At 42.1% G+C, this 27,404-nt stretch overlaps 1 protein-coding gene across 11 annotated transcripts in view; it reads left to right on the forward strand.

The window, feature by feature from the left end:
• Nucleotides 1-26,421, forward strand: part of fnbp1b (formin binding protein 1b) — a 53,627-nt gene extending 27,206 nt beyond the window's left edge. For 2 of the 11 annotated variants that reach the window (XM_075456012.1, XM_075456014.1), the window contains 12 exons: nt 134-196; nt 1,664-1,768; nt 5,589-5,717; nt 6,075-6,221; nt 8,498-8,689; nt 10,148-10,336; nt 15,444-15,458; nt 18,711-18,820; nt 18,959-19,091; nt 19,457-19,578; nt 19,708-19,868; nt 22,279-23,327. In XM_075456012.1, the coding sequence (XP_075312127.1) occupies nt 134-196; nt 1,664-1,768; nt 5,589-5,717; nt 6,075-6,221; nt 8,498-8,689; nt 10,148-10,336; nt 15,444-15,458; nt 18,711-18,820; nt 18,959-19,091; nt 19,457-19,578; nt 19,708-19,868; nt 22,279-22,457 (1,545 nt within the window). In that variant the 3' untranslated portion in view covers nt 22,458-23,327. The other 9 variants (XM_075456009.1, XM_075456011.1, XM_075456010.1 and 6 more) reach the window with 9 other exon arrangements.
• Nucleotides 26,422-27,404: the final 983 nt, after the last annotated feature.

The raw sequence follows: 27,404 nt of genomic DNA on the forward strand, positions 1-27,404 counted from the left end.
TAAGGTTGAGACTTTCCTTCCACACTGCTTCTCATTTATAATCCCCACTATGTCAAGGTCACGTTCACCTGCTTTCAAATCCCCTGAGCTCATGAATGGTGTGATAAATTTTTTTTTTTATCTCTTCCAACAGCATTTCCATGATGGGCGTAAGGCACAGCAGCACGTTGAAAGCTCGTGGAAACAGCTGGAATCGGTAAGTGGCCCCCATTTGTGTGCAGTTCGACAGATGTTGTTTTTGAGAATGAAAATGAAAAATAAATACCGAGCTTCGGTTCACATGTCTTCTTTGGCAGGTAACCATGAATAAAAAAAAACGAGGATTGTATTTAGATTTGGCAACTCATTTTGCCCTCTGAGTAATATAATGGTCAGTGAAGACGCACCAGACTAAGTAAAGACTCAAAAACATTCCTGTTGTGGTTGGAGAATTTGGTTTGATTATGTTATTACACAATGCACAACTGAATCCTCTGTCACATGTGTGATTTCCAGCTGGTGAAAGGGATGTCAGTGCCAGATAAAATAAGTAACATGATACAAAAACACATGCTGCCTCAGATACTCAAGTCGGAGCCGTGTGACGCATGTCGTCAAGAACCCAGGGAGCACAGATAGGAGGTCTCAGTCAATCTCTGCCTGATTGTACAAAGCTTTTAGGGACCTCCTGTTCTGTGCTAACCTGAAATCTCAAAGCGTGTAAATGGTAGACGGGCTGCATTCATACAGCACTTTTCTTATTTTGATGACGGCTCAAAGTGCATTTACACTACAGGTCACGTTCACATATGCATTCATACAGCGCTTCTTTGTCAACACAGCTTTTTAGCCTGTTTGGTGCTTTTTTCGCCATCATACATGCACACGCACACACACCAATGAATGCATTAGGGGCGATGATATTGTTCATTCACTTCGAAATGTGGACCGGGGAAGCCAGAGATCAAACCATCTACTTTCAGACCATGACATTTATGAATAAATATGCGTTTATTACAAGTAGCGCCGACACAAATTCTTTCAAGCTTTGAAACTTTGACCACGAAGAACTGAACATGATATTGACCCTTTTGACCAGATATGATACGTTTTGTCTCACTTTATTGTTTATTAAATGCTGGAAAAACTACAAGAGCAGGTCCAGCATTTCATTTGTCTTTGTGAAGGAGTAACAGGAGAAACTTCACATAGCACCACTTCTTATCTCTGCCTGGCCCCTTTGACGAGGGAGAGAAATGCTGTGAGAGAAATGCATAACTGCCTTGTCCTCCTCAAACTTCTCTGTGCACTCAATGATACCATTGTGTGCGAGGCAGAGAGACGTAGTTCAGAGTGCACACTGGCCCAACAAACACTGATTGTTCAGTTAGAGGGGTCGAAAGAGGGTGGATGAATGGTTGTTTTTCTGTCCACAAATGGCCACTATGAATATTTGTTTAATCTGCAGGCTGCAGACTTTAACAGACCCCACTGCTGTGTCAGTGACATAAACTCACCTCTGCTGCACACAATGCTGGGCCTGAAATTTGTATGACGTACATGTATATAAGTCGTGACATCCATTTTATGCTCAGTAAAGGTCATGTTTATATTGTTCCTGCTAGTGCTCATTGCAGGAATGTATGTGTGTGATCATATTAAGTCTAATATTCTCTCATTTCAGTGTAAAAGAAGGTTTGAGAGGGAGTGTAAAGAGGCCGACAGAGCACAGCAATATTTTGAGAAGATGGATGCTGACATCAACGTGACTAAAGCTGACGTGGAAAAGGTATGTGTCATCTCACTCCCGAGCAGCAAACACCAATCATGTGAGCTTGTCCTTTACCCCACATGCTTAACACAGTTGCCTGGCCTTCCTCCCACCTAGCACCCTGCTCTTTTTAATCACCTTTTTTTCATTTACAATTTTTCTGTCAGCCCTGACCCTGATTTGTCATTCCATTGAGCCCGAAAGACAGCAAAGATTGAGTAACCGTGTATTTGATGCCAGGGATGGTCTGTAAAAGGTGCCATTGTCACACAGCAGTTTGCTGCTAAACAAGCTGATAGCAGGACTGAGTGCTCATTATCATTGTAGAGCAGCTACCACGTAATGTGTGTGCTGTATGGGTCGTAGCTACAGAGGAGTTTGTGTTATTTGTATGCTTGTGTGTGTTACATGTTTTACATGTAGGTTTGCTTACTTTTTTTTCATTGGAAAGACTTAAATATGCCTGTTGGTGTTCACATTGAACAATACATTGGACAATCATCCGATTCCCAGGAACTGTAGACCAGAGCCCCCTGGGCCTGTTGCTTTTGTCATTTCCTGTTGTCGTTTCCAATTAACAAAGTGCTCAAAAATCCTAGCTTTTAACCCACACATCTCCCACGGCCGCAAGGCATCATGGGGCAGCAGCACGTGTTCCTGCCGCTACATCAGCTGCTGGAGCAGAGCTCAGGCTCAGAGTTGACACAGTTCAGACCCGATTATCATGCAAATATAGACTGGAAGAAAGAGCCTTTCTGCACTCTGGACATACAGCCAGACATCTACAATAGGCTCAGGCTGACACTGAATTCAACTAGCACAGCGGTTCAAGAAGCTAGTCGAAACAAGAGCTGTGTTGTCTCTGTGTTCTGTTTACTGAAGCATGACAGATTCAGACGAAAATGATCTAGTCAAAGAAATAATATGCATCTACAAAAGTACAACAAGTTTTCATTTACTCAGAATTTCTTTTCCACTTATCGTCTGAACGGCTCATTAATTTACCATAGGTCTAAAACACTGTCTTTCACAAAGATTATACGAGTAGTTTTGCATGAGAATCTCACAACTTTACATTAACATCGTGATCAGTTCACTTGAACATACTCTAACATACGTCAAACTGCATTTTAAAACAATATTAAAGAATATTTAAAGAATTTAAAGAAATTAAAGAAACTTAGCTTGTATTGTAATTCCAATGTTTGTTGTTGATCTAAGAACTCAGAAGCAAAAGGCTGAACTCCTTCATATCTGTGGAAACTGACTCTGTTTCTTCCACATTTAAAAAGAAAAACAACTTAGTGGTATCAATTATATCAGTTGTATTAATATTAATTGCTTTGTGACTTTTTGTTTGATGTTCTCAAACACAGGGACATATAAAATCTTTAGTCTGTGTCTTTGTATTTGCAACAAGAGTTCAGTTTGATCTCAGATGACACACTGATTTGGTCATATATCTAAGCCAGAAAAAAGGGAGTGTTTGCTGAAACATATTCTGTTCATTATGTAGAGTTTACAGAGTATTTGTCTCCTGGAAGGGGTGAAACGGCACCTTACATGACTTGTCTGTGTTTGGGTTGAGTCACAATGAAAACCTTTGGGGTATGAGTACATGTGGAATAAAAAGAACAGACAAGTGTTGGGGGAAGAAGAGAAAAGGCAGCAAATGTTGACCACAGGATTTGATAAGTTACCAATTAAAAAATTTGATTGCCCATTTTTCCATTTTTTTTCTAATCACTTTTCATAAACACTAAAGTAAAAACCACAAGTATGTAACAAGTTTAGTTCCAGTAGCTGGAAAAAGCTCCAGCCCCTGTAACTATGACCATGATACAGCAGGTTCAATGAATGGATGAATGAATGGTTTAAAGTTCCAGTGGTAGTTTTTGTCTGATTTATGATGTCTTCCTTTAATGTAAAAAATGGGATGTTTGTCGAGCTGAGGTTTCGCAGTTGTCCGTGCAGCTGGAGCAAACCATAGACTGTTCCCTTTACCTCTCAGAAACAAGTGCCTCGGTTTAGGGTTTTGATTTGCAGCCCAGATGTCCACATAGACTGTTACAGGTCTGTGTGGAACCTCCCCCCGGCCCTCACACACAGACTGATGGACTTCCCTGAGTCATAAAGAACTCAGAAAAAAAACCTTCAGACTCCTTGCCACATCTGTTCAATATCTACTAAAAGCTTAAAAGAGTATTTTTTTAATTGATGCACTGATTCAGTGCAAACTTCCCTTTTTGAGAGATGAGGGCCCTTGATGTTTCAGGGAGTGCATCTATGGCAACTTCTTGTTCAGCTGGAAACAGCTAACAGTCCTTTTGTGTGTGTGTGTGTGTGTTTGTACATTTATTTTCTGCCATGCCTTGAAGCGAAGTTCCCATAAGGTAGGTCTGTCGTGCAGGGAACCTTGTATATCTGTGGGAACACACACTGTCTCGACTTGTGTCTCGATACACACATGGTGTCCTGTACATTCTGACACATAGCCTTAAGCAGGTCTGTTAGCACGCCTTGTCCTGTCTGACTGTGATTGGTGGCTTTCTGCGCTGTCGTCTACCGAACACTCCCCCACCTGAAGAATCCCAAATATCTCGTTAAAGGCAGTACTTTCAGTACCAACTGTCATTCAAAGAAAGCATTTACCAGGTTGATAAGATGACAGGAAATGTGTAGCATATGCGCACAGAGCTGCGAGTAAGAGCAAAAGGGGTAATTTCCAGAAAATGACAACAGGATGTGATGTGGCTGCAGGCACAGCAGCTTTGTTTCGAAGTTTTGCTACTAGTTTTGTTGCCATGGAGACAACATGAACCCTCATTGTTGCTCAACACAATTAGCACACTGTGCATGCACCTACACTAGCGTAGCACAAATGCACCAACGCATGCTCACAGGCCAGTACGTTCATTTGAAGCCATGTTAGAATTGACTTTCACGTACACTTTGAAGCTTTTTGCTGGATTTCGTATTCCTGTTTTTGAGGCTGTAACTATCATCTTCCACCAAGGTAGTATCTGTCATCGTGCTGGACATCTGAGATTATCATGTCCCCCCTTTCTCTCTATTACGTCTCTACTTGCACAAATGTGTGTGGATTTGAGAGACTCTTGCCTTCACCATTGTGGTGTAGGTGAAAACCGCTGGTTCCCAAAATTGTGACTTTGACTGTCCAACATTTTTTTGGCCTTTCTTTATGCATTTAGCAGACCAAATGTTGATTGGAATCACAGACTCGAAAGGTGACTCTTTGTTATAGATAACTTTGTGAAATCCACATGAGTGGACGGGCTTCAGATCTAATGGAAAAAGCAAAAAGATATGAGCACTTAGTGGTGCGAATGCTAACACACACACACCCCCACGCTGTCTCGCTGCGTTAATCTCATCTCCATCTGCTTGCCGTGAGCCCGTAATAGGCTTCTCCTGCTGCGTTTCTGACTGCCTGCTTCCCTTACAATGAACTCACCTAAAATGATCAACACTATTGACAATAGGCATAGCCCAGATTGGACAGGCAGTCAAAATCCAAATCCCTCCATTCTGCAGCCGGTGTAGTGCCTTTTTTTATATGTTTGTCTTGGCCTACATTTAGATCTAATACCAAAGGCTGCTGCTGCTCCCTAACTTGAATTTGCACCTACGTCCATGCGTCCACGAGCTCCATGTTTATGTGTGTGCATGAGCACTCAAACGGACAGGTAGTCATTTAGGTTTTGATAATGTGGATATGTGTGTGTGACCTATATCCTTGTATTAATCAACGGGACACCGAAGTTTAGCGAGAGGAACGTGTGTGTAATGTGCACGTCTGTGTGTGTTTTTTCTTCAGGCACGGCAGCAGGCTCAGATGAGGCAACAGATGGCTGCAGACAGTAAGGGCGATTACTCCTCCTACCTTCAGAAATTCAACCAGGAGCAGAATGACCATTACTACACAATTATTCCCAATATATTTCAGGTAAATACAACATAAAACATCTCATGGTTTACTTCTGATTGAGCAGTCTGCTAGAATGGTGCATTCATGTGCAATGAGCCAACAACCCCCAACCCCCTCTGGGTTGATGACTAAAAATGCATTTTTAACATGCAAGATATGACATAGAATCCTTATTAAGAGCACAGTTATTTTGTGAAGACCTTTTTTGTATTAATATTTTATAAAACATATTCAACTTTTCTAATGTTTTTTTGGTATCACTGATCTAATCCTCAGAAGCCAAAGATTTTAGACGGACTTAAACTGCATCTTATTTCATATCAAGTGGTGTCCATGCTCACACTTATGTATGTGTATACCTGTGCTGTAATGCAGAAACTGCAGGACATGGAGGAGAAAAGAATCGAGAGAGTAGGACTATGCATGAAGACATTCGCAGAGGTGGACCGCCAAGTGCTGCCCATCGTGGGGAAGTGTTTAGACGGCATGACCAAAGCTGCCGAGTCCATTGAACCCAAGGCTGTAAGTATGCAGAGTAATATATCTTTGCACAAACACCACCATATGGGACATATTACTCACTCAACCAGGCAGTCTGTCACGACCCACGCATTGTCGATAAGGCTATCGCTGAGGCAACAACTTTCTTTTTAGAAATAAAAGCAGCCCATCATTGAACAATAATGGGCTGTAGGAGGGCTATGTTTTAACTCAACAAAGACAGACTCAAACAGATGCTGCTCTCCCCTTTATAGCAAGAAAACTAGTGATACAAACGCACGGTGCGTTTCCCCCATTAAAAATACACAAAGTAATCCACTGGAAAGGTGCATGTTACAGGTTTTATACAGCAAGGCAAGTTCATTTGTCACCAGATGTACAGTGTAATACTCAGCTCAGAGAAAAGGTTGTGTAATATTTCTGTGGCTTTAAAGGGGTGTTTTCAGAAGACTGAGAAATAACCGGTGATGTCACAAGGATTATTGCAAATTTGGCTTTGGCCTTCACATTTTTGAAAAAGCTTTCACTGCACATTAGTTGTCTGGAGTCTGTAAGACTCGGATATTTGGGAGGTTATGAGGTCTTATGAAATCAAAGTTGTTATAAGGAACAAAAGTCTGGATAAACAAGCCTTTACTGCTTCAGTTTTGATTATTCTTTTTTTCTTTAAACAAGTCTCTACTCATGAAAGGGATCGGCTGTGCTAAACAATTAAATGATCTGTTTAGTTGAGTGACTAACTGACCTACAGATTCATGCCACTGCTATGAAGAACATGGTCTACATTACTCATACCACTTCAGAAATACCGTCTAGTCTTGTTCAACATTATAGTCAAAATGATCTTACAGTAACTTGACTGGAAACAAAAAAGTTTCCAGTATCTGTTCAGAGGTAACAAAAGACCTTTTAAACTGGTCAAAAAGCACATCAACACCTGCTAACATCTGGCTTTTCAGTGCGATGTGAAAGTGTTCAACTGGCATTCAGTCCCACCTCAAAATGACTCTGCCATAGTCTCGATATATCTGGCTCCAATCAGCATTGATTATAATCTCAGACAGCTGTCCTTATCAGAAACAGGTCTAACATAGCCTTCAGTATATGGTGAAATCCACCCCTTCATGTTGTCATTGTTATAGCTTGTTCCGTGGGGGGTAGTGGGAGTTATCAGACCAGGTCTGAATACACTGTGACCCCCCCCAGAGCACTGAGGATAAACAAGATGCTTTTGCCAGTGTTAAAGGATTTTATCAGTTTGCTTTAGCAAGTGTATGTGCATTTAAAAAGCTTGTTTAAGAGTGCTACGTTTGGTATAGAAACAACTAAAATCTCTAACTCTGTCAGCAGCTTAACACTCAACATGTTCAACATTGTTTAAGTAAAGTGCCCCCCTTACTGTTTCTAGTCCTGTGCTAAATTGAGCTAGCTGACTGCCGTCGCTTCTTCTTTCATGGACAGACACTAGAGCAGTATCAATCTTATCATCAAACTCTGCTAGGAGGTGAATAATGTTATTTCTAAAATGATTAACTATTTGTTTTACCGCTTATAGAATTAGGAGACTGTTTGAACCATATATTCAGTTGTTATGTTCTTTTGAAGCAGTTATACGGTTGTTGGCTCCAGTTCAATGTTATTGCATACTACTTTTTTATGACCTGGAAACTAAAATGGAAAACAGCTTATGTTTAAAAAAAAAAAAGAACAACAAGATATATCAAGATGTCACATGGTGGTGGCCTTCATGAAAAAAAAACCAAGCCTTTCCCCAGGGATCACATCCTATATATGTTTGTGTGGTTGTCTAGCTACACACATGGCCCAGCTCCAGGGAGATGACTGTAATGGTTCTGGAACAGTAAACAACGGCGATGACAGATCGCATGCTTCTTCTCCTCTGTGTGTCTCTTCTTATCATTCTCTCATATATGGAGAGAACAGCACCAGATCTTTAACCTAACCTAACTCCAGTTCAGATATGTCCATGTACACTGCAGCTGATACATGTGCTTCTTCCTGTGTCTGACTAACCTCACTGTGTCCCCAGTGTTTGTGTTTCGTCACGACTCCTGACTGACAGATTTAGGTCTTTTCCTCTCTCTTTTGTGGCCGGCAAACTGAATAGTCCCTCCGCTTTCTTATCAGAGAGAAAAAAAAGAAAGTCACCAGGCCATTGAGGTGCTGCATCTCATTTTCAGATAATCTCAACAAGCAGACATCCTCTTTTGAGTCACTATTATACAATGAAAGAAAAAAGACATCTACTAACTGCTGCAACCGCTGTCTCCCACAAGGACTCCAAGCAGGTGGTGGAGTCCTACAAGTCCGGCTTTGAGCCCCCTGGAGATGTGGAGTTTGAGGACTACGGTCAGGCCATGAAGAGGACAGTGTCTGAGAACAGCCTGTCCAGCTCCAGAGAGGGCAAAGAGAAGCCTGCTGGCAAGAGCAAGGGCAAACTGTGGCCTTTCATTAAGAACAAGAACAAGGTAACACATGAATGAACACCTAACAAGAGTCATGCTTACACTTAAAGCAAGGCCTCACTGGTTTTAGTGCATTGTTCTCACGTGGAGGTCAACTTGCTCTTAAGAGCGTTTTGTGGGGTGGGGCTGAAAGAATAAAGTAGATCTTTATATTCTGTTTGTCTTGTAATGCAGTCACAGTAGAAATATGTGTTCAATGTAGCTCCTGTCAGATCGTTAGATTGTTTGATTTTCTTACATTTTTGTGTAGAGCTTTTGACTTTTATTCAGTACGTCCAGCTCACGAAATTTGTTGCTAGTTCTTTGTTAGTATTGGCATTTTTGTTGTTATTATTTGCCACCCGTTTTCTCTTCCCTCACAATCACTCTCACTGAATTATGAGCCTCCCCTCTGTAACACACACTAATGTATTTCTACCTGCGCTTTATGGACGGACCTAACTGGCAGATATTAACTCGCTGTCAGATCTGAAGTAACAGTCTCCTCTCAACATTTTTCCATTGACTCTTCATCAGACTCAAGTGCTTGTGAACATCAAAACTGATCTCTGGCTGTCTTATGGGCTGGTGGCACTGTTGGTATTGACTTCGACCAGAGCATGAGTGACTCATTGGGAATGTGTGAGTGTGTGTGTGGGAGAAAAAGACTAGATGAGAAACCTTAGCAGACACATGCACAACAAATTGCAACAAAACCAAACCAAACTTTTTATATCCAGTGTACAAAGGCATACTGAGATGTTGTTATATGCCACATGCACACATCTATGCAAACATGACTAAAACACATGTAGTATTGCCTTGCAGAACAAGTGTTTCTGGTTTTAAAAGGAAGGGTGTTTGAATCAGCTGCCCGTGCATGCGCAATGGCATCTTAGAACTCACCACTGCTTCATTCTCTCACTTCTAAACTACCGGTACTGGTCGGTGAATTCTGCCGTCGGCACTTTTAGGACAACGATAAGCAATTAAATTTGTCTGCCGATGACCTAAAATTCAGCGGCTGATGTCCTCTGGGATGTGGTGAATTTCCCGTCTTATAGAAAAGATGGAGAAGGAATCCTAAAACCAAATCCAGCATGCGCTTTGACTGAAACTTTTTGCTGTTTGCCTTGTTGCAGCTGCTTGCTTTACACATTTTACGCTTCCTACTCATTCTGGTCGTTTTGTTCTTTTTAACTGTTTTTTTATGTTTTATGTGTATGACAGTTTTTTTTCCCCACAACAAAACTACTCATAAACTAGGTTTGACATTCCTTTGGTTGTCTTTTAAGTTCTGTTTGGGTTTTCCGTTGTGTGTTTATTTTTTAATATTTGTAGGAAGCTTATTTATTTCGTTTTGTGTTCCCTCCTCCTTTTCTTCCTATGTCTTTTTTTTTTGTTGGATTCTCGCCCCCTTCTTCTTCTTCTACTTCCGTGTTTTTCCTCCTTCTCCGCCACGGCTCCCTCTCATACTGGTAGCTTATGTCCCTGTTAACGTCCCCCCACCAACCCCCACCTGCCCCCCCAGCCTCATCCCCGCCCTCACCCTCTGCTGTTCCCAACGACCCCCAGTCTCCCAAGCAGCAGAAGGAGCCCCTCTCCCATCGCCTCAACGACTTCATGACCTCCAAACCCAAAATGCACTGCCTCCGGAGCCTGAGGCGAGGGGTAAGTGTGTGTGCATCCAGCCAGCTTTGTGCATGTGCGTGTAAATGAGCGTGTGTCTACACCTGTACCTGAGCTCTGTAGCTGCTACACTGTATGGGTGAAGCAATGCAAAAGCAGAATCTTTGTTGCCTACATTGGCATCATTTAGCCTATAGATGATGGTGCTGACATAGAGGACAGAACAGGCCCAAATTTAAGCTTTTGTTTTCACAATTGACAAACTGTCTTCAAAAATTGTTTTGTTTTGAGAAAAAAATGGAAGAATCAGCCAAGTTCAACGGGCCTTTCACCTTCACTCATGCAGTGCTCAGCCTCTGTGCTTCTCTAACATGCTTCTGTAGCACATGACTAGAAGTTTCTGTTACTTGTCTGACTCACCATTAGTCTCCTCATCTTGTCCCTTTGTTTTTCATATTAACTGTGCTCACGACGACAGTCCCTCTCACCAACCTTCCCCCTTAGATGCCTGAGCAGTCCTCGCAGTAGCATGGAGACAACAGTTGCTTTCTGCAGCCTATGCTGGATGCAGATTGTTTCAGATTTGTTTTTTATGCATTTGATATGATGAAATGAACAAGTGACAGAGGTTTAAAACCTCATGATAAGATTCAACTGATAAGTATTGTGGGAAATGGCCAGGAGAGTAATTTTAGAAGGCTTCCCAGAGTTTGGTTTTATCAGCAGCTGCCCAGTGTCCTGGTTCATGTCATCACCAGTTCCTGTTATGAAGTCCCAGTATGTTTTCTAATGGAGTCGATGGGTGACAGTCACTGGGGAAGGTCACTGAACGCCTTCCCGCCACCTCCCCTTTCAGCTCTCCCTGACCTCAGGAATGGGCGGTTGCTCACAATGTTCCTTCCGGGCCTCACAATCATAGTTTTTGTTTGTGCTCATAATTTTAAAGGGCAGCAGGTACTCACAGTAAAAACGTTAGTATGAATTGGTGCTTACATTACATCTGAAAAGGCAGAGAACAATATGGCGCAATAGGGTAGTGTGTGAGTATATCGTAGAGGAAATGATTAAATGGCGTTGCATAAAAGAGGGAAGTGTGCAGCTTTTCTGACGCTTGACAGATTGAGCAGGAAGCACACGTATCTGAAAGCGGAAGTGCTGCAACAGCTCTCGAGAAGAGAAATAAAAAAAACGTTCAGAGATGAATTGTATGCATTGTTTTTAAATGTACACAGTTAAAAAAGGGTTAACGTTTGACCATACTGTAATATCTCACTCCACAAGTAAGGCTGAAGGATGGTTTGAAGATTTGAAACTGTATCAGAGCTGAAAGCCTGTTTTTAGGGAACTAAAAGCAGTCCACCTTTTAGTTTCTCATGGCATTTACATTTTTATGTTTATCGTGTATTTACATGTTTGATTTAAAGCACGTTTTTACTATTCTTTTTCTCTTTGGAAAAAAAATGCACCTGACATTACAGGTAAACCCGAATCCTGTGAACAAGCTGTTCAGAGACACCAGGAAACCCAGCGCCTCTCTGGCACTGGCAGTTTGACCTAATACCTCTGAACAGCTGCAGATAGTGGGTCAGGGCTGCTCCTCTGTACTGTTACTTTGAGAGACGAGGCTTCTTTTAACTTAACGTGCATTTGAAAGGGTTTATTTCCTTTCCTTACAAAAGACTGTTGAAAGGTTAAAGGTCATATTTTTGGCTTATTCGTATGATTTTTTTAAACTTTTATAGACGAATCTATAAAATACTATATATGCCTTTGAGAGCTCCTGCTGGGAAAACACAGTGTCACATTAGGGATTAGATTAGTTGTGCCTGCGGAGGTGATGTGTCATGTAGCTCTGCACAGTGGAAGGATGTGTACCCCATCTGGAGAGCCTTTGTGTGCTGCATATTAGCTGTGTAATCCATCCGCTGTCGTTGTGTATCTACGCGTGTTTGTGTGTTGTTTGGAAGGAAAAAAAAAGAGCAAGCGTCTGTGTTTTGCTAGTCAAATTAAGGCCATATACAGTATAAGAATTTGTTTTCTGAGTTCCCATTGACAAAGCTTTATTCTCTCCGACGACCACCACAGCAGCAATCCCCACGCTCGCTCATTTATCACAAAGAGCTAATGAAGAGGACTCTGGGTCGACCCACGTATGCTTTTGAAGCAAGGCAATATGTTGTAAGTGTGTGTTTGATGGGAGACAGCGAGTGTGGTGAACAGGTGTGTGTTTGGAATAAGAAGCGACTGAATATTGAATATGTGCGAATGTGTGTGATTAGTAAAAGCCATGTGAAACACAGGCAGTAGCCTCTTTAATTGGGATGCATTCAGTGTGTGTGAGGAGGTTGTTGGTCCTGATTAATGAGGCAAAACATCCTCACAAAGGAGGCTAGTGTCTGTGGCTGGCTCAGTATTGATCACATGGTTCTGACATGCAAGATCGGGACGAATGATCGGAGAAGATGGTGACTCATCCCTCATCACATGAATCAGCTTGAGGTTTGCCATGTCCTGCAGCTGTTTCAGGGCTTCCCCACCGAGCATCTATAAGGGGTCAATTCACAAAGTGTCGCAAGCAACATGACAATGTGGGTGATTTAGGGTGTAAGGATGCTCTTCATCCCACTCAGCAATCACCCGTCTGTGCTAAATATATCATATATGTGGATATTTGATTAGTGGTGTTGCTCACACTTTGGATCTGGGTTCAACCTTCAATACCAAGAATTCCCCCCTCCAGGGCTTTCTGTGTGCTGGTGTACCATACTGCAGCCCTGTTGTCTGTCTGTAAGAGCCATGATATACTTGTATATCTATGTCTGTCTAGGTGGTTGTAAAGAGTTTGTTCTTAAGTTTTATAAATTCTTAGCCAAGGGTTGTAGCAAAGAGGAGAAGCAGTCAATCAGAGACAAAGATCTAGTTCCTTTCTTTACCGCCTGTCTATGAAACAGCTGTTTCATGAAAAGGCATGAAAAAAGAGTGATGGAGAGATGAAAACCAAACTGCATTTTGAGGGATAAAAAGCTACCGGTGGATCAGTTGAAACATTTACAAGTACATGAAAAGTGACCAAGTGAAATAAATGTCAAACCTTATAGATGAAAAAAGGAGAACAAAGAGGTGTCACATTAGCCGCTTTCGGACAGACCGTTCTAAGAAAGTAGTTATCAGAACTACCCTCCTCGAATTTCGTTCTGATAACTATCCTTCCCCAGCGGAACTGTTTCAGTCTGCATTCGCACACGAGTCGGTACCTGATAGGGACTGATGCGCCACGCACAGCCGTCTGCTTCAGTGACGTGTTAGCCGTTTAGCTACATTCAAACACAAAACAAAACGGTAAAAGTAAGGAGAGTACAAAAAACACCACCAAGAAGCTAATATGGAGAGCGGGGAGGCCACTGTGTTTATGGTCTGCATGATGGTGATATTAATCATGGACAATCACATCAGGCGTCTAATATCGAGGCTGGAAAAGCTCACAGAGAGAGTCAGGAGACGATACTTTTTCATTTCATGAAGGAAGAAAGGAGAGCAGAGCGCTGCAGACAAATGAGACCAGTGTAAGTTTAACTTATTAAACACCCGCCGGTTGTGTCTGTGTCATATGAGGAAACATTTCAGCCGTGATAGCATGACATGGGGCGTAGCTACCGACCACCAACACCTCCGTTAGATTAGTTCTATAAGAACTATGAAAAGACCCGACCTCGGAGAAGGAGCTAAATAGTTATAGGAACTAAGGGAGAAAGCCCCGAGTTCCTGTATGTCCGAACACGGGAGAAAACGGCCCCGCGGATTAAAAGGTTATTAGAACTGCCAAAGGTTCCTACAGTCCGAAAGCGGCTATTCTCTCACTGAGCCATAGTTGGCCTGAAAGGCTCATTTCCAACTGCTCCTGACTGAAATGAGAATTCATTTAGACATTATATAAGTGATCTGAGCTTTAAGCCCTCTGGGTGCTTGGTACATGTTTAAGAAATCTTACAGATCGCTTTAAACCATTCACCTGAATCCAAAATGTGTCTTTCACATGTACAAAAAACAAAAACTTTTTGTCCCCACACGAGTCTGCATTTACAAACAATGCCCACACTGGATTGTGAGGTGTTTTTGTCGGTTATTCTTCCACAGAAAGCGCTTTCAGTAATATCAGAAAATGACACACAAAATGAGTGTATTTTACACAGGCAAAGTTGAGGGGAGTATCACAAAGTGTCGTAGTGTGGACCGTAACAGGCCTTCCCAGGTGGATGACTTGATTAGCGGACCAAAGTGAGTAGAGCTCCTCGGTGCACCAGCCTGTGAGCCTCTAACAGGATTACAGGTCATCTGCTCCAGCTCTACCAGCCAATGGTTGTTAACCTGCTCTCAACTCTGTTCTTTGTTTTCAAAATGTAACAATATCCTCTCAAAAACAAATCAGCAAATTACGCAAACAAGCTGTTAATCGCTCCAGCAACCTTTTTTTTTTCTCTCTTCACTTCACTCGACTTTTACTTCGTAATTCCTTTCACGCTCCTGTGATTTGCAGGCCTGACTGGTAGATTCCTTTTCTTTCCTGTGTACAGTATGTCTGTCACTGCGCAGACCTGCTAACGTAGTAGCACACTGTTGGCGCCATCTGCTGTCCCTCCCAGTAGCTACTGATGAAGACGTAAAGGGCTCATTCACCCCTGTTGCAGTCACGCTACTTCTGTCCCCTGCGTTCGTACTCACATGTCTTCCCTGATTTTGTCTCACTCTATTCCATGCTTGTGATGAAGGTTGGCCTTTTTTTATTTTATTTTCATTTCCATCAACATGTTTTACATGCTTCCATTAATCAACCATGTTAAAAACGTTAAACTTCACCACTTTAGGAAGGAGCGAGGGGCTTTATAACTGAAATATTTTCTGAAAGAGCTTTTTTATGACACAACGGTGTTAACGGTAAATCCAAATCCTTCAGCCTCTAATCGCTTTACCCTCTTTTCCTCATATGGTGAAGTCTGGCAAAGCAAAGCATTGTTCTAAAATGCAGGTGAACTATTTTTGTCTGAAGGAAAGCAACAAGAAATGGCTGTGATATGCTCATGATGCTGATTTTTCTGTTGTCTTTTTCTCCCACTTGCTCTTCACCATTTCTCTCTCCTCTCCTACCATGAAGCTTTCTCTCAAGCTGGTAAGCATGACCGAGTAACTGCACGTTCATAGCGGCATGACCACAAGCACGCATGTCCCGTCCCCCCCAGTAACATGTCGTTAATAACGTTCTGTACAACGTTATGTTTTTTTTTGTTTTTTTTTTGATGTGGCTTAATTATCACATTTTCTTTTGCTGTGACACATCGATGGACCCAAGACTCATGCCGTTGTCTCATTTGTGTTATTTTGTGTGTTATTTTGTTCTGTGTTTTTTATGGCGTGGCTGTGTTCTCGTCCTGTCTCTCCCATACTGTGTCTGTGGTCTCTGTGGTGCAGATCACACTCAATTCCCACGTCCGGAGTCTCATTGAGGTGATCAGATTTACTCCATGTTTTATCTGTTAGTCTGTCTTGTAGACCCTATTGTCTCAACAAACCGTACGTTGTTGTAACAAATACTAATCTGATCATATGTAGATGTGGTTATCTCATGTCTTTACTGTACATTGCATGCTGACTTGATGACATTTCTTGAACTTTTTTGAGGTTTTGTGAACCTATCGGATGAGACCTGAATGATGGCAGGCCTCCACAGACAATCAGCTCGATGTTAATATGTCTTCAGACAACTCAGACCATGAGGGTTAACGGAATAGTTTTGGGAAAACACTTTTTCACTGATTGTGTTGATACGCAACATATAAAACTACAGCCAGAAGCCTGGAAACAAGGGGAAACACCTGGCCTGGCTCTGTCCAAATGAAAAAAGAATCCACCTATGCTGACGTCAAAATCTTATTAATAATTACGTTAAGTTATGAACGATTGTATCGTATCTTTTTGATACCTACAAAATCCAAAGTTGAATTGCTAGTCAGACACAGTGAGCAGGAAGTTGCTGTGGCTAAGCAACACTTCATCATACGATGTAGATGGCTACTTCTTTCCCCCCTCTTTCCATCTTTGTGCTAACAGCCACTGACTGTTGTTTCATATTTAGTGCCTTTTCAACAAATTCTCCCTCCCAGCTAATTTTCATACTGTTGCTCAGTCTCGAGGCCTTTGCGTCACATTTTAACATTTTTTTTGTGCACAATTATTCATTGTGCAGGTAAGTGACTTACATTGGTATTTTGGTGACAGAAGGGTCAAGTGTTGGTGGAATAAAATAAAACTTCCATTTTCAGTCACTCTTTGGTTGAGACTTTGCTTCTTTTGATGTAGGTTGGCATGTTGTACCTGGTGAGTAGTCACTGTTTTACCTGCAATAGATGGCAGTCAGGATTCCTAATGGTTGAGCTTACACATTTTACACCATATATCAACTAAAACCTGAAAAATTTCATAGCAGTTGGAGCGAGAGCTGGGCAAAGATTGTTTTGGTTTGCAAAGATGCACGTAGCGCTAGTCATTTCAATCAGGGGAAAGGCAGATATCGTGCGCGCCATAACATCAACAGCAGGACGGCTATCAAAACAACAAATAAGTACACAACACTCGCGTTACAGTAAATCAGGTGTCCACTCGCATTCCTCGTGCTATTTACCGTTACATTAGCGACAGTGACCGAGCTATTAGCTGCAGAGCTAAACACACAGACAGACTGACCATTTTGACTCTGGAACCATGAATGAATCATTATCGTCATTTTTAGCCACTGGGGGACCGCAGGCAGGCTAGGGGAACTCATATTTATGTTAAACAACCTTAAAAAGTGAAAATTTCCTGCCATGGCTCCTTTAAGCTCCCCTGTCAGGAATCCCTCTGATCCCCCAAACTGAGAGCATTCGACTGCTGTCTACTGTAGAGAAGACTGACTGCTATTAGGTACAGCACACACAGCCCCACTTTGAAATAAATAAATTTAGGTTTCAGATTAAGATTCATCATGCATGATGATCACGACACAATTATCCCTTCTGCAAGATAAGTAGTAGCGATGCTGACAAATCCTGCGATAGGGCAGGCACTCAGTTCTGATATTGTGATACCTGTGAGGGCTATTCCTTTTCTTTCAAGGTTGATATTTGCAATAATGACACTAAATGGTATCCTGCGCGTTGAAATGTGACACAAAGGGGTCCTGATGATGCAACAACTTGGAAGTGAATGTTTTGTTTGACAAAGAAGCCGATAAATGCCAAAATAGTTTTATTTTTTTTTATGCTGACTTTGCCGTTTTTGGCTTTTAGACTGATAAATCCAGGCCTGATTTCACATTCAGTATGTAATATTAAATCAGTTGTACTACACACAACAAATTACTAAATGACTGCTTCTACATTTTCCGTGTACGTATAATTAAACTACATTATAGATGATAGTGTTTTCATCTGGTGGTTAAAATGGTAACACTAATCGTTGAACTTGTCAAAGAGCATGACGTTTCTGCATGATGACTGACAGATCTTTGTTATGTTGCATGCCTGGTTAAGTGTTGCATGCTGATACAGCGAGAAGGGGTAAGGTTGCCATGGTAACCTAGCTGCTGTGTTTGACTTGGTTCATGTGCAGTGCATCCTGACCTCCTGAAGTGCGTAGCTCCAGCTGTTTTATCCTGTGACACCGTCTCAGAGAGACCCGGCTGCAGGCCTTCACCTCTTTAGTCCACACAGGCCGCAGTTTTCCTGAAGCCAGAGGACCCAAAATGTTACATATTAGCTAAAGGGCTAGAAATGATTAAATGAATACTGCACTCTGTTTCAAGATAAAGCATTTTTATTAAACAGGTTGTTTTTTGCCTTTTCTAAGAGATTGTACAGGCAGCCAGAAGTGAAGAGTGAAATGTTTGAGAGACTACTAAGCAGTATGACTCACTCAGTTCAGCCATACAGACTGGAAACGGACTGACACAATCCTGTAAGAGTACAATCAGACAGCTTCAGTCCTATTAGGGAGCTCACTCTGACATTTTGTACAAGCAGTAATGGGAAGCAGGGATTCTTTATTACATTTCCCATGTATTTACAGAGGGTGCCAGCTCAGGTGCGGAAACTGAAGAGGTGAAAGGCCTCAAGTGTTAACACAGACAAACATCTTAGCTCTCAGTGAGGCTGTTAGAGAGCAGCTGCAGTATCTCCTTCTGACAAATTCTGCTCAGTTTATTTGAGCTGTTGTGTATTTGGTTCAGAGGCAAATGGAGATACTGCACCTAACTAGAAATGGACCCTTTGAAAACAGCAGCACAATAGCGGATAAGAAAATTTGGTTGTTTCCTAACACACTTTTGTATCTCTTTCCCTGTTTATCTCTTCTTTCCGGCTGCTCTTTCCCCTCTTTGCGCTCTCAGGGTTCTGGACCAGAAGACTTCAGTAACCTGCCACCAGAGCAGAGGAGGAAGAAGCTGCAGGGCAAGATTGATGAACTCAATAAAGACATTCAAAAAGAGATGGACCAGAGGTATCTTTATAAAGTTACAGATAAGCTTTAAGAAGCTTTTCCCATTCACTGATTAAAGGCAATATTTATTTTTCTACCCCTTAAATGTAGAACAAATGCTTGAAGATTTGTACTGACTGTAGTCATTTTCTCTCTCAGGGACGCTCTAACTAAGATGAAAGATGTTTATGTGAAGAATCCTCAGATGGGAGACCCAGCCAGCGTGGACCCTCGGCTAGCAGAAATCAGCCAAAACATTGAGAAGCTCCGGTTCGAAGTGCAGAAATTTGAGGTTAGTTCAGTTCAAGTTCACGTTCACGTTTCTCTCCAGTGTTAATGCTGTCGAATCAGTCTTGTTTGGTTTATCCCAAACAGTAAATAACGAGAAGCTTAAACACACATCTGCAGCTGGGGTAAGTCCAAAGAAGCCTGTCGTTCATCCATATTTGGAGAAGAAGTGATGCAGCTGGAGGGACTGGCTTTACAGTCCTGCTCTGTGCAGGCAGAGAAGAGTCTGGGTTTAAATAGATACATACAGAGGTGTTTCTTTGTCAAATGTAAAGACCTTGTGACCCTAGACAAATACATTTCAAGTTGTCATGTGGGACAAAACATAAACTAGAGCTATTAGATCTGTGACCACTGCATGTGTTTCAGGGCTGGTTAGCGGAAGTTGAGGAGAGGATGCCATCTAAGAGTGACACACACCGGAGAAGTGGTCTCTTTGAGACCCAGAACAACACAACAGTGAGCAACAACTGTGCGCAGGACAGAGAGAGGTATGGTATACTCTGACAAATGTCAGCCCCAGCCAAAAGAGTCTTTATCCACATTGTTTTTGTTTCTTGGAAGAAAACTTCATATGTTTTCACAGTATATTTACTGTGTGTGTGTTGGCCCCTGAGCAGCCCGGATGGCAGCTACACAGAGGAGCAGAATTCAGAGGTTCAGGTTAAAGCCAACATCAACCCCACCACCACCACCACCACCCCAGAGTTTGACGATGAGTTTGACGATGAGGAGACCCTACCCACCATTGGCACCTGCAAAGCCTTGTATCCCTTTGAAGGTAACAGCAGCCATGCATGTTTGAGATAAAAGGGTTCAAATTAGTATAAACCTCCACACAAATACCCTCCAATAGTTGACTGGCACTGGTAAGGTCCTGTTATTTCTGGAAGCAGGTTAAGCCTAACTCTTATGGATGCAGGGTGGGGGAATGGAGGAATTCCTTTAGGTGTGGAGGAGTAGGGGTGTGATCTTTCTCTGGAAATGTGTGGAGGAGGAGTGTGAGTGTGCAGTCATTTCTCCTCTGCAGTTTCTTTAAAACCAAATTTGGCAAATTCTCCTTAGCTGCCGAGTACAGAGCTCTGTGCAAATCACACGTGCTAAAGAACTCTGATCGATCCAGGGGATGATAAATGCTGCTGGCTTCCTTTCAAAAGATGTGTTGAACTCTCCAGAAGAGTTAAAACCTAAGATTCCCTCATCTCAATAGCCCCTTTCACACTGCGACCCGCTATCTTAGCGGGTCCAAATTGCACCTTCGACCCGCGTCGAGCAATGTGAACGCTTGGCGTGTCAGGGTGACCCGTGTCGCCTGAAGTCGAGTTCAGGGGGAGTTGCCTAGTGGCAGAGCGTCACACGAAACACATAAAATGCTGGGCGTGTACAATGACGTAGGCACAAGCCATGCGCCGGAGGTAGGGTTAAATACACCTGTCTGCATCAAATTTTTTCAAACAAACGATGGCGGGACACCTTGAGAACTCATTTTTGCAATGCAGTTCATGGAGATGTTACTTTACGGTGCGTCTTGCTGCGTGGGAAACCGCGCTCTCCCATCTTTCTGGCCAGCCCTTCCAGCAGAGGTCCATCTTTCACCGTCCCCGAAATGTGGCGGAAAATAACGTCCTCTGTTCGGGGGCTGAGGAGCTCGCGGACCTCCTTGTCTTCCCAGTTGGCCATATTAAAAAATGTCTCCAACTTGATGTAGGCTAAAACAGAGTAAAACTTGTCCTCACCTGTCGCTGTTGGTTCTGAATCAGCTGTCCATTCTGTCTTTTAAACTCCTCACGTCACGCCCACGTCCGACCCGCATCGATTGTGTTCACATCAAACTCGGCTCGGCAAAAAGACTAGGGTCACGCGGGTCGAAAGGCGAGTCGAGTTGACGCGGCAGCCCGGGTCGGCAGTGTGAACACAACAGCGGACACGCTAAATTCGCGAATTAAACGCGGGTTATTCGGCAGTGTGAAAGGGGCTAATGAGAACTGGAAATATGTAGAGCATGTTTTAGCTGTACTAACTGACAGAGGTTGGGAGCAAAAACCTCCCTGGACCTGGAGGACCTGGACCTGTTTTGTCCAACCCAATAGCAGAGCTTCTGTGGGCCAAAGTCATGGCTCCAGTAGAGAGATGTCAGAACACACGGTGCATATGGAGGATACACGGCAGCAGACTTGTCAGGGCGTACATACTGACCCGTGTCCACCACTGAAAGGGATTAGCTTACCTTACAGGACTTAGAGAATGAGCTGCTGATAGCTTGTTGCCAGATACCAAGTGCATTTTTTCTTACATACCCATTTTCAGCTACACGAAGACTTTTTTTGTTTTTGTATTGATTATAATTAGAACAGCAAAGATGCAGTAATGCTGTAGTACTGCAGCAATGTTCCAGTTTGTCATGCTTACCTGATCTAATAGTTATAATCAGGAAAGTATTGTATCTTTGGACAACTTTTGGAAAGCTTTGTATGGGGAACCAACCAATCGGCAATAACTAGAACTCAGAGCAAAACCCCCGCAGTTGAAAATGAGTTTTAAATGAATTGAAGGGCAGTTTATGACATCATTATCAGAGAGGTACCAGTCTTTGCCACCCAGCTTCCTGGCCAAGATAACCACTCAAACTCTTTCCATATAAAAGGACTTTTACACTCATTCTTTTCTCAACATTTCCCCAGTTTTTTATGTCTTATAATGATGCAAAGTCACATTGTGACACTTTTACGCGACCACAGGTTTGAGCAGTCAATTTTCCATCTTTTTAAACTTATTTGGTGAAAGATTTCAGGTTTGAAAAGGTAAAAAGTTCACTTCTTAACTTGAGGCCTTATAAAATAAAGTTCTTCTCTATTTAAAAATGTCCCTCCGGACATTTAATGATTTTTTTTAAAGATTGAGAAAGTTTTCTGTTCCATGAAAGGTAGATGCAGCTAAACATTTAAATATGCTACTTTGTGAGCAGCCAAATGACTGCAACTTGATCAATTTCAGCATAATACACCAAACTCCACCTGGTTTTGCTTTCTCTTTCCTTTGAATCTAATTGACACGTAAAATGACTAGTCAAATTTAAGTTAGTTGAAGTCATTTCCTCTAAATGTACAGGGTCAGCTTTTCTTTCTCAGTGCGGCTTCGTGCTCTCATCTCTTCCTTTCCCTCACTTCTTTTTTGTTTCGCTCCTCCTGCAGGTCACAACGAGGGCACCATCTCTGTATCTGAGGGTGAGCTGCTGTACGTCATAGAAGAAGACAAAGGAGACGGCTGGACACGAGTGCGGAGGAATGAGGATGAGGAGGGATACGTCCCCACATCTTACGTTGAGGTCCTTTTGGAACCAAATGCCAAAGGTGCTATGACATACATATAACTCAGCAAGTTTATGCTGTGACTATTTTTGTTGCTGTGAGTCAGTGAGTTTCCATTCACATGCTAAATGAGCAGAACAAAGATTAGAGATGGTTGCTGATTGCTCAGACAGACATGCTTACTGCCTTTTCAGAAGGAAGGACCAATCAGATTTGTGCCCCGTGACAGTAGGGACAATTTGTGGCAGAGTGTGAGCCACCTTGAGCTGTTCTGGAGCTTTGAGCAAAGTTTTTGGTTTTGTGTAAGATATGCAGACTTACATGAACTGTGTGAAGAGATGCTGGTAGTTCATCACCTCTTGTTCACCGTAGCGCCACCTAGTGGTCATGCAAAATAAGTTATGACAGCAGTCAGCGAGATGGGACAAATCAGCTGTTGACAATGATCACTTGCACATGATTTTCCTTTATGTATAGTTTGTATTATTTAAGGTGTCAAATGAAAAATGTTCAACTTAAATAATCAAGCGCCAAAACCTTGGTCGAATGTTAAGAAATCAAGAAACTCAGCTGTGTAAACGTACGCACCATCTGAAGTGACAAACGAAAGCTCCATGCAGAGATATTGTGTTTTATCACTTGTACTAAAGTAAAAAACCTGCTCCATATGTGGTCCTGCAAAGGTGAATTTACATCTGCTGTAAAATATGGATACATATTCAGAGTTATTTTTCTAGGCTGAACAGGAATAAGCATCGCATGCTGTCAATCTATTATGTCACATCGAGAAGTTGTGAAAGTAATCTGTCTTCCCTGTAAGGGTTCATTTGATAAGATTATAAATCAAGTCAGTAAATTTAAATTTAATGTGTTTTCCTCTCTTTTAATTCAACTTTTGATAACGATAGCGTCGGCCTATTCTGGTCCCTTTTTTCCAGGCCAGTGGTAGAGGGGTAGAGGAATGAAGGAGCGGGAATTAGCTGTACTGATTGCTATGGTGAGACTGGACCGAGACATGGAGGTGGTGATGATTTTAAAGCTTTGCGGTGTCTTGCATGAGTTGTTCATTCTGACTGTAAAAGCATAGGCCTCTGTGTCGTTCCACTTCACTGCCAGCAGACATTTACAGCTCCTTCTTTTTAAGACTCAGAAACCGTCTCTGTCATGGATCAGTACACAGGACTTCGTTTAGCCTCCTGCCTCTTTTTAATGAACTTCGATGGCTCGTTACAGGCACGTGTGCATGCTGCAGGATCTGTGGGTGTTCTGTCGTGACGTGAATTTAGCATGTTGTGACACAGTGCAGCGGCTGCTTCCTAACATGCATTCAAGCCTGAATGAAATGGGAACAAGTTAAACAGAAACATATAGGGTTAATGTGCAGATTGCCTTGGTGCTGACACCACAGTGTGTACCACAAATGCAACGACCTCCTCTCCGTATTAGAACATTTGGGTCTTTTGCTCGATTTTTGTCTTTAAAACTAACTGTCCCCTCTGTTATTTTTGTTTGTTTGTGTGTATTATCCTTTTGAATTGCAGATTCCTAAATGTGCGAGGCTGGCAGAGGAATGGCAGGGCAAGCAGCTTTGGAGAAACCACCATGTGAAAAAGAGAAAGATGACCGGAATCTTAAAACTGAGAGAGACGGCCGATAAGAACACTGCTGAATTTTCCAAACGTTATGAAAAAGCTTAACAGCAGCGTTGCGCTTCCCTCGGCAGAACATTGTGAAACACTGATAAGAGAAATCTAAATTTCAGCGCTCATAACTCCTTAACAACCACTCAGATTACAGTACGCAAATTTGCTTTGTGTTGTTTTCAGCAAAGCTTTGCTTCTTAATGTAACTAACTCCGCTTGCATCGCGCGCCGTCATGAACGAGGCTTTTGGCATCGTCGCTCTTAATGCCCCCCCCCCCCTCGGCTGTTTTCTCCTTACCGTTGCCCCATGACACACACACACACACACACATACAGGAGTGGGTGTGGTCAGAAACAGGACGGAGACCAGCATGAGCCTAGCCAAAGACTAGCTGGATGAAGCTGTGTGTGTGTGTGTGTGTGTGTGTGTGTGTGTGTGTGTGTGTGTGTGTGTGTGTGTGTGTGTGTGTGTGTGTGTGTGCGTGTGTGTGAGAGAGAGCGAGAGCAGTAAAATCCTGACTGGCTCATTGACTCAGGAGAGAATCATCCCAGGCTCATCCGTGAGATCACCGCCTTCACTCCTTCCTCTAAAATCAGCTCCACATTTGCAGGTTTCGCCTAACAGGAGACGGAAGAAGGTGCTAATTATCTTTCTCTATGTTAATGTGCTTCATGTTTGTTTGATCTGAATGATTGTGTCATGTAATGTCCAGTGTCCTCGTCACGATCACTCCCACGTATTCATGATCAGCTGGAGGAAAAAGCCACAGATGATGGGTCACCCATTCCTCCATGCTTCCCATGTCCAACAGATTCTTGTCTTGTCTGTTCCTTTCTCTGACCACACCCCCCACCCCCCACCTCCTCAGGCGGCTCAGGCTATCTATCCCATGGCTGCTTTGAGGCCTCTTGTTTTTTTGGGTTTTGTTTTTGCAACAGCTTGGGGCGTTGTGGTGTGCTGCATGCTTGCCCTGTCTTCCTCTTCGCCCCTCTGCTGGCGGCTCAGAGAAGCGGCGTTGGCGTTAAGTCAGCTTACGCCTCCCCACCTCCAGCCTTTCTGTTCAGTTAACCCTCATTGCCTGGTCATACTGTTTAAATTAACCTGAATGCTACTGTTTGGGTTCGGTGCCTGTGGTTCCTTTTTTTTTTTTTATATATATATATATTTCTCTTGTTTTTTTTCAGAAAGCATGTTTCCCTGTTTTTAACAGCAAGCGTGTGATTTCCTCCTCCCAGTGTTCCCAAAAAAAAAAGGACGATCGGGACCTGTAAAGCTGTTTTCTGAATGCTCTCATGCGTAGAACGGTCACTGACATCTTGTGCGTCTCTTTTATGTATGTTTGAAATTTTTTTAGTTTTGTTATGTTGCGACCAGTATTTCTAAAGCAAGTTGTGGTTAGTTTACAGTTAATTACCATGTGAGAATGCTTCCACTTGGTCCAAGCAACACGGAAATAAAACCCTCTGTCTACTGTATATGAAAATATACTGTGATGCCCGTTTTCCTGAGACTGAAATCATCACCTGATTTGGGCCTTCGCTGGGTTTCTGTTCTGATGCTGATGTGAGCTGCAGCATGCTGAGAGGATTAAGATGTGATTAGATTTTTATAATCATGGAACTGTCAGCGGAGAAAATCTACGTCTACTGCTTTTCCCTGCTCAATGGCACATAATGTACATGATTTTAACCTCTTTTTTTAAAAAAACATTTGATTATGTTGAGTGGAGATTCTTGTTCTTTTTTAGCTGGCAAGTTATTTTGTTGCTTACTCGACTTATTCTTCGGATGAAGCCATTGTTGAATATTCATCTAATGCAGAATTTCCTGAACACTTCCCACGTAGAGGAATGATGGATGTGATGATCATTTGGACTCTTGTTGGAGGGAGCGACAGATTCCTGTTGAATCAAGTTGAAAAGAACCACATATGCTCTGTCTTTGCTGTCGCTTCACTTGTCAAGATGTGTTTTTTTTCTTTCTTTTCTTTTCTTTTTTCAAAAAAATGTTTTCTGAGTGATAAGAGCCCAGCAGTGGCTTCGTGACAGCCATCTGCCTGCCATTGCTCTGAAAAAAACGCAAATCTTTTTTGCCCCAGAATCACCTGCCTGTACAGAGGAAATGACGTGTTGGAATTAGAGAGAATATATATGACTATATAAATAAAGTTTAAAAAGGAAAACATCTATTTTAACTATCGAGAGTCTTACCATGACTTTGTCTGCTTTGCAAAGTAAGACTTCTTTTCCTTTGTAAGGTCTACCAAATGGTGTGTTTTGCACTTTTTCTTTTTTTGTTCTATTTGGTGACCCATGCTTGTTTTGGAGCACTGAATACTTTGTATTGTGTTTACTGTGCCAATTAAATATGCCTGGAAAATAAATGGTGTTTTTGTTTTCCTTCTCTCTGGAATTCATACACAATCAGGAGTAATCACCAGCTGCTTTAGTGATGTTATTTATCTATGATTTTGTGTTTATTAACACAAGCTGAATATGTTTCCACGAGGATCAAGTCTGATCATGAAGCTTTGTGATTTAATAAAATGGGGATTCATCTAAATAGGCCACAGGCACCACACTCCCTTATTGTTATTTTCATGGATTAATACTGTATATCAGACATAATCAGTTTAACATTACATAAAACAAAAGCAGCCACACTGAAGGTGGAAATTGGTTGCTTTGTTGTTTACATTTACATTAATCTGCAGTCAAGACAATCAATATAGACCTGCAACATATCGCATAATAAGCTTCCTCACTGTATAAATCAATCATTTCATTCTGTATTTTGACTAAATCTTCAGAAGACTTTGCAAACCAAAAGTCGACTTTAACAGGTGGCAGTTCATGTATGTAGTTCCATTTTCTGGCCAGCAGGGGGAAGTCGCGCTCCATTTAAAATCCCTAACCAACGCGAGTGAGACACAAAAGAGTTTCTTTTTCTTTTTTTCTGTTTATCACTTTATTTTTCAGTGACTCAACTGAAAGGCGGAGAAGGATTGTCACTAATTTTCATAAACCTGAATTGTGAACAGTTGAATGATCTACCCTGAACCACAGACTGTCTTACTTCATTTTTTTGGTTGTAACGATGCTGCTTAAATGTTCAAATGTTCTATATTTTTTGCATACATTTGACATAAGATATAATCTAAAGTAAATTACTGACACCTAATAAATTAGATTTTTTTGCTGTTAATCTGAAAGTGAAATCCGAGTCTTCAATCAGTCGGATACAATCAGGTGTGAGTGGTTTTCTAATTAAAACGGATCTCTCGAGGTGTGAGCATCATACCATGTTTGCTCATCATTTTAAAAAACAAAGGAGTTTTCCGAGGACCTTTCAGAGAAGGGGTTGATG

This window comes from Odontesthes bonariensis, chromosome 22 (genome assembly GCF_027942865.1).
Source record: "Odontesthes bonariensis isolate fOdoBon6 chromosome 22, fOdoBon6.hap1, whole genome shotgun sequence".
Classification (NCBI taxonomy): Eukaryota; Metazoa; Chordata; class Actinopteri; order Atheriniformes; family Atherinopsidae; genus Odontesthes; species Odontesthes bonariensis.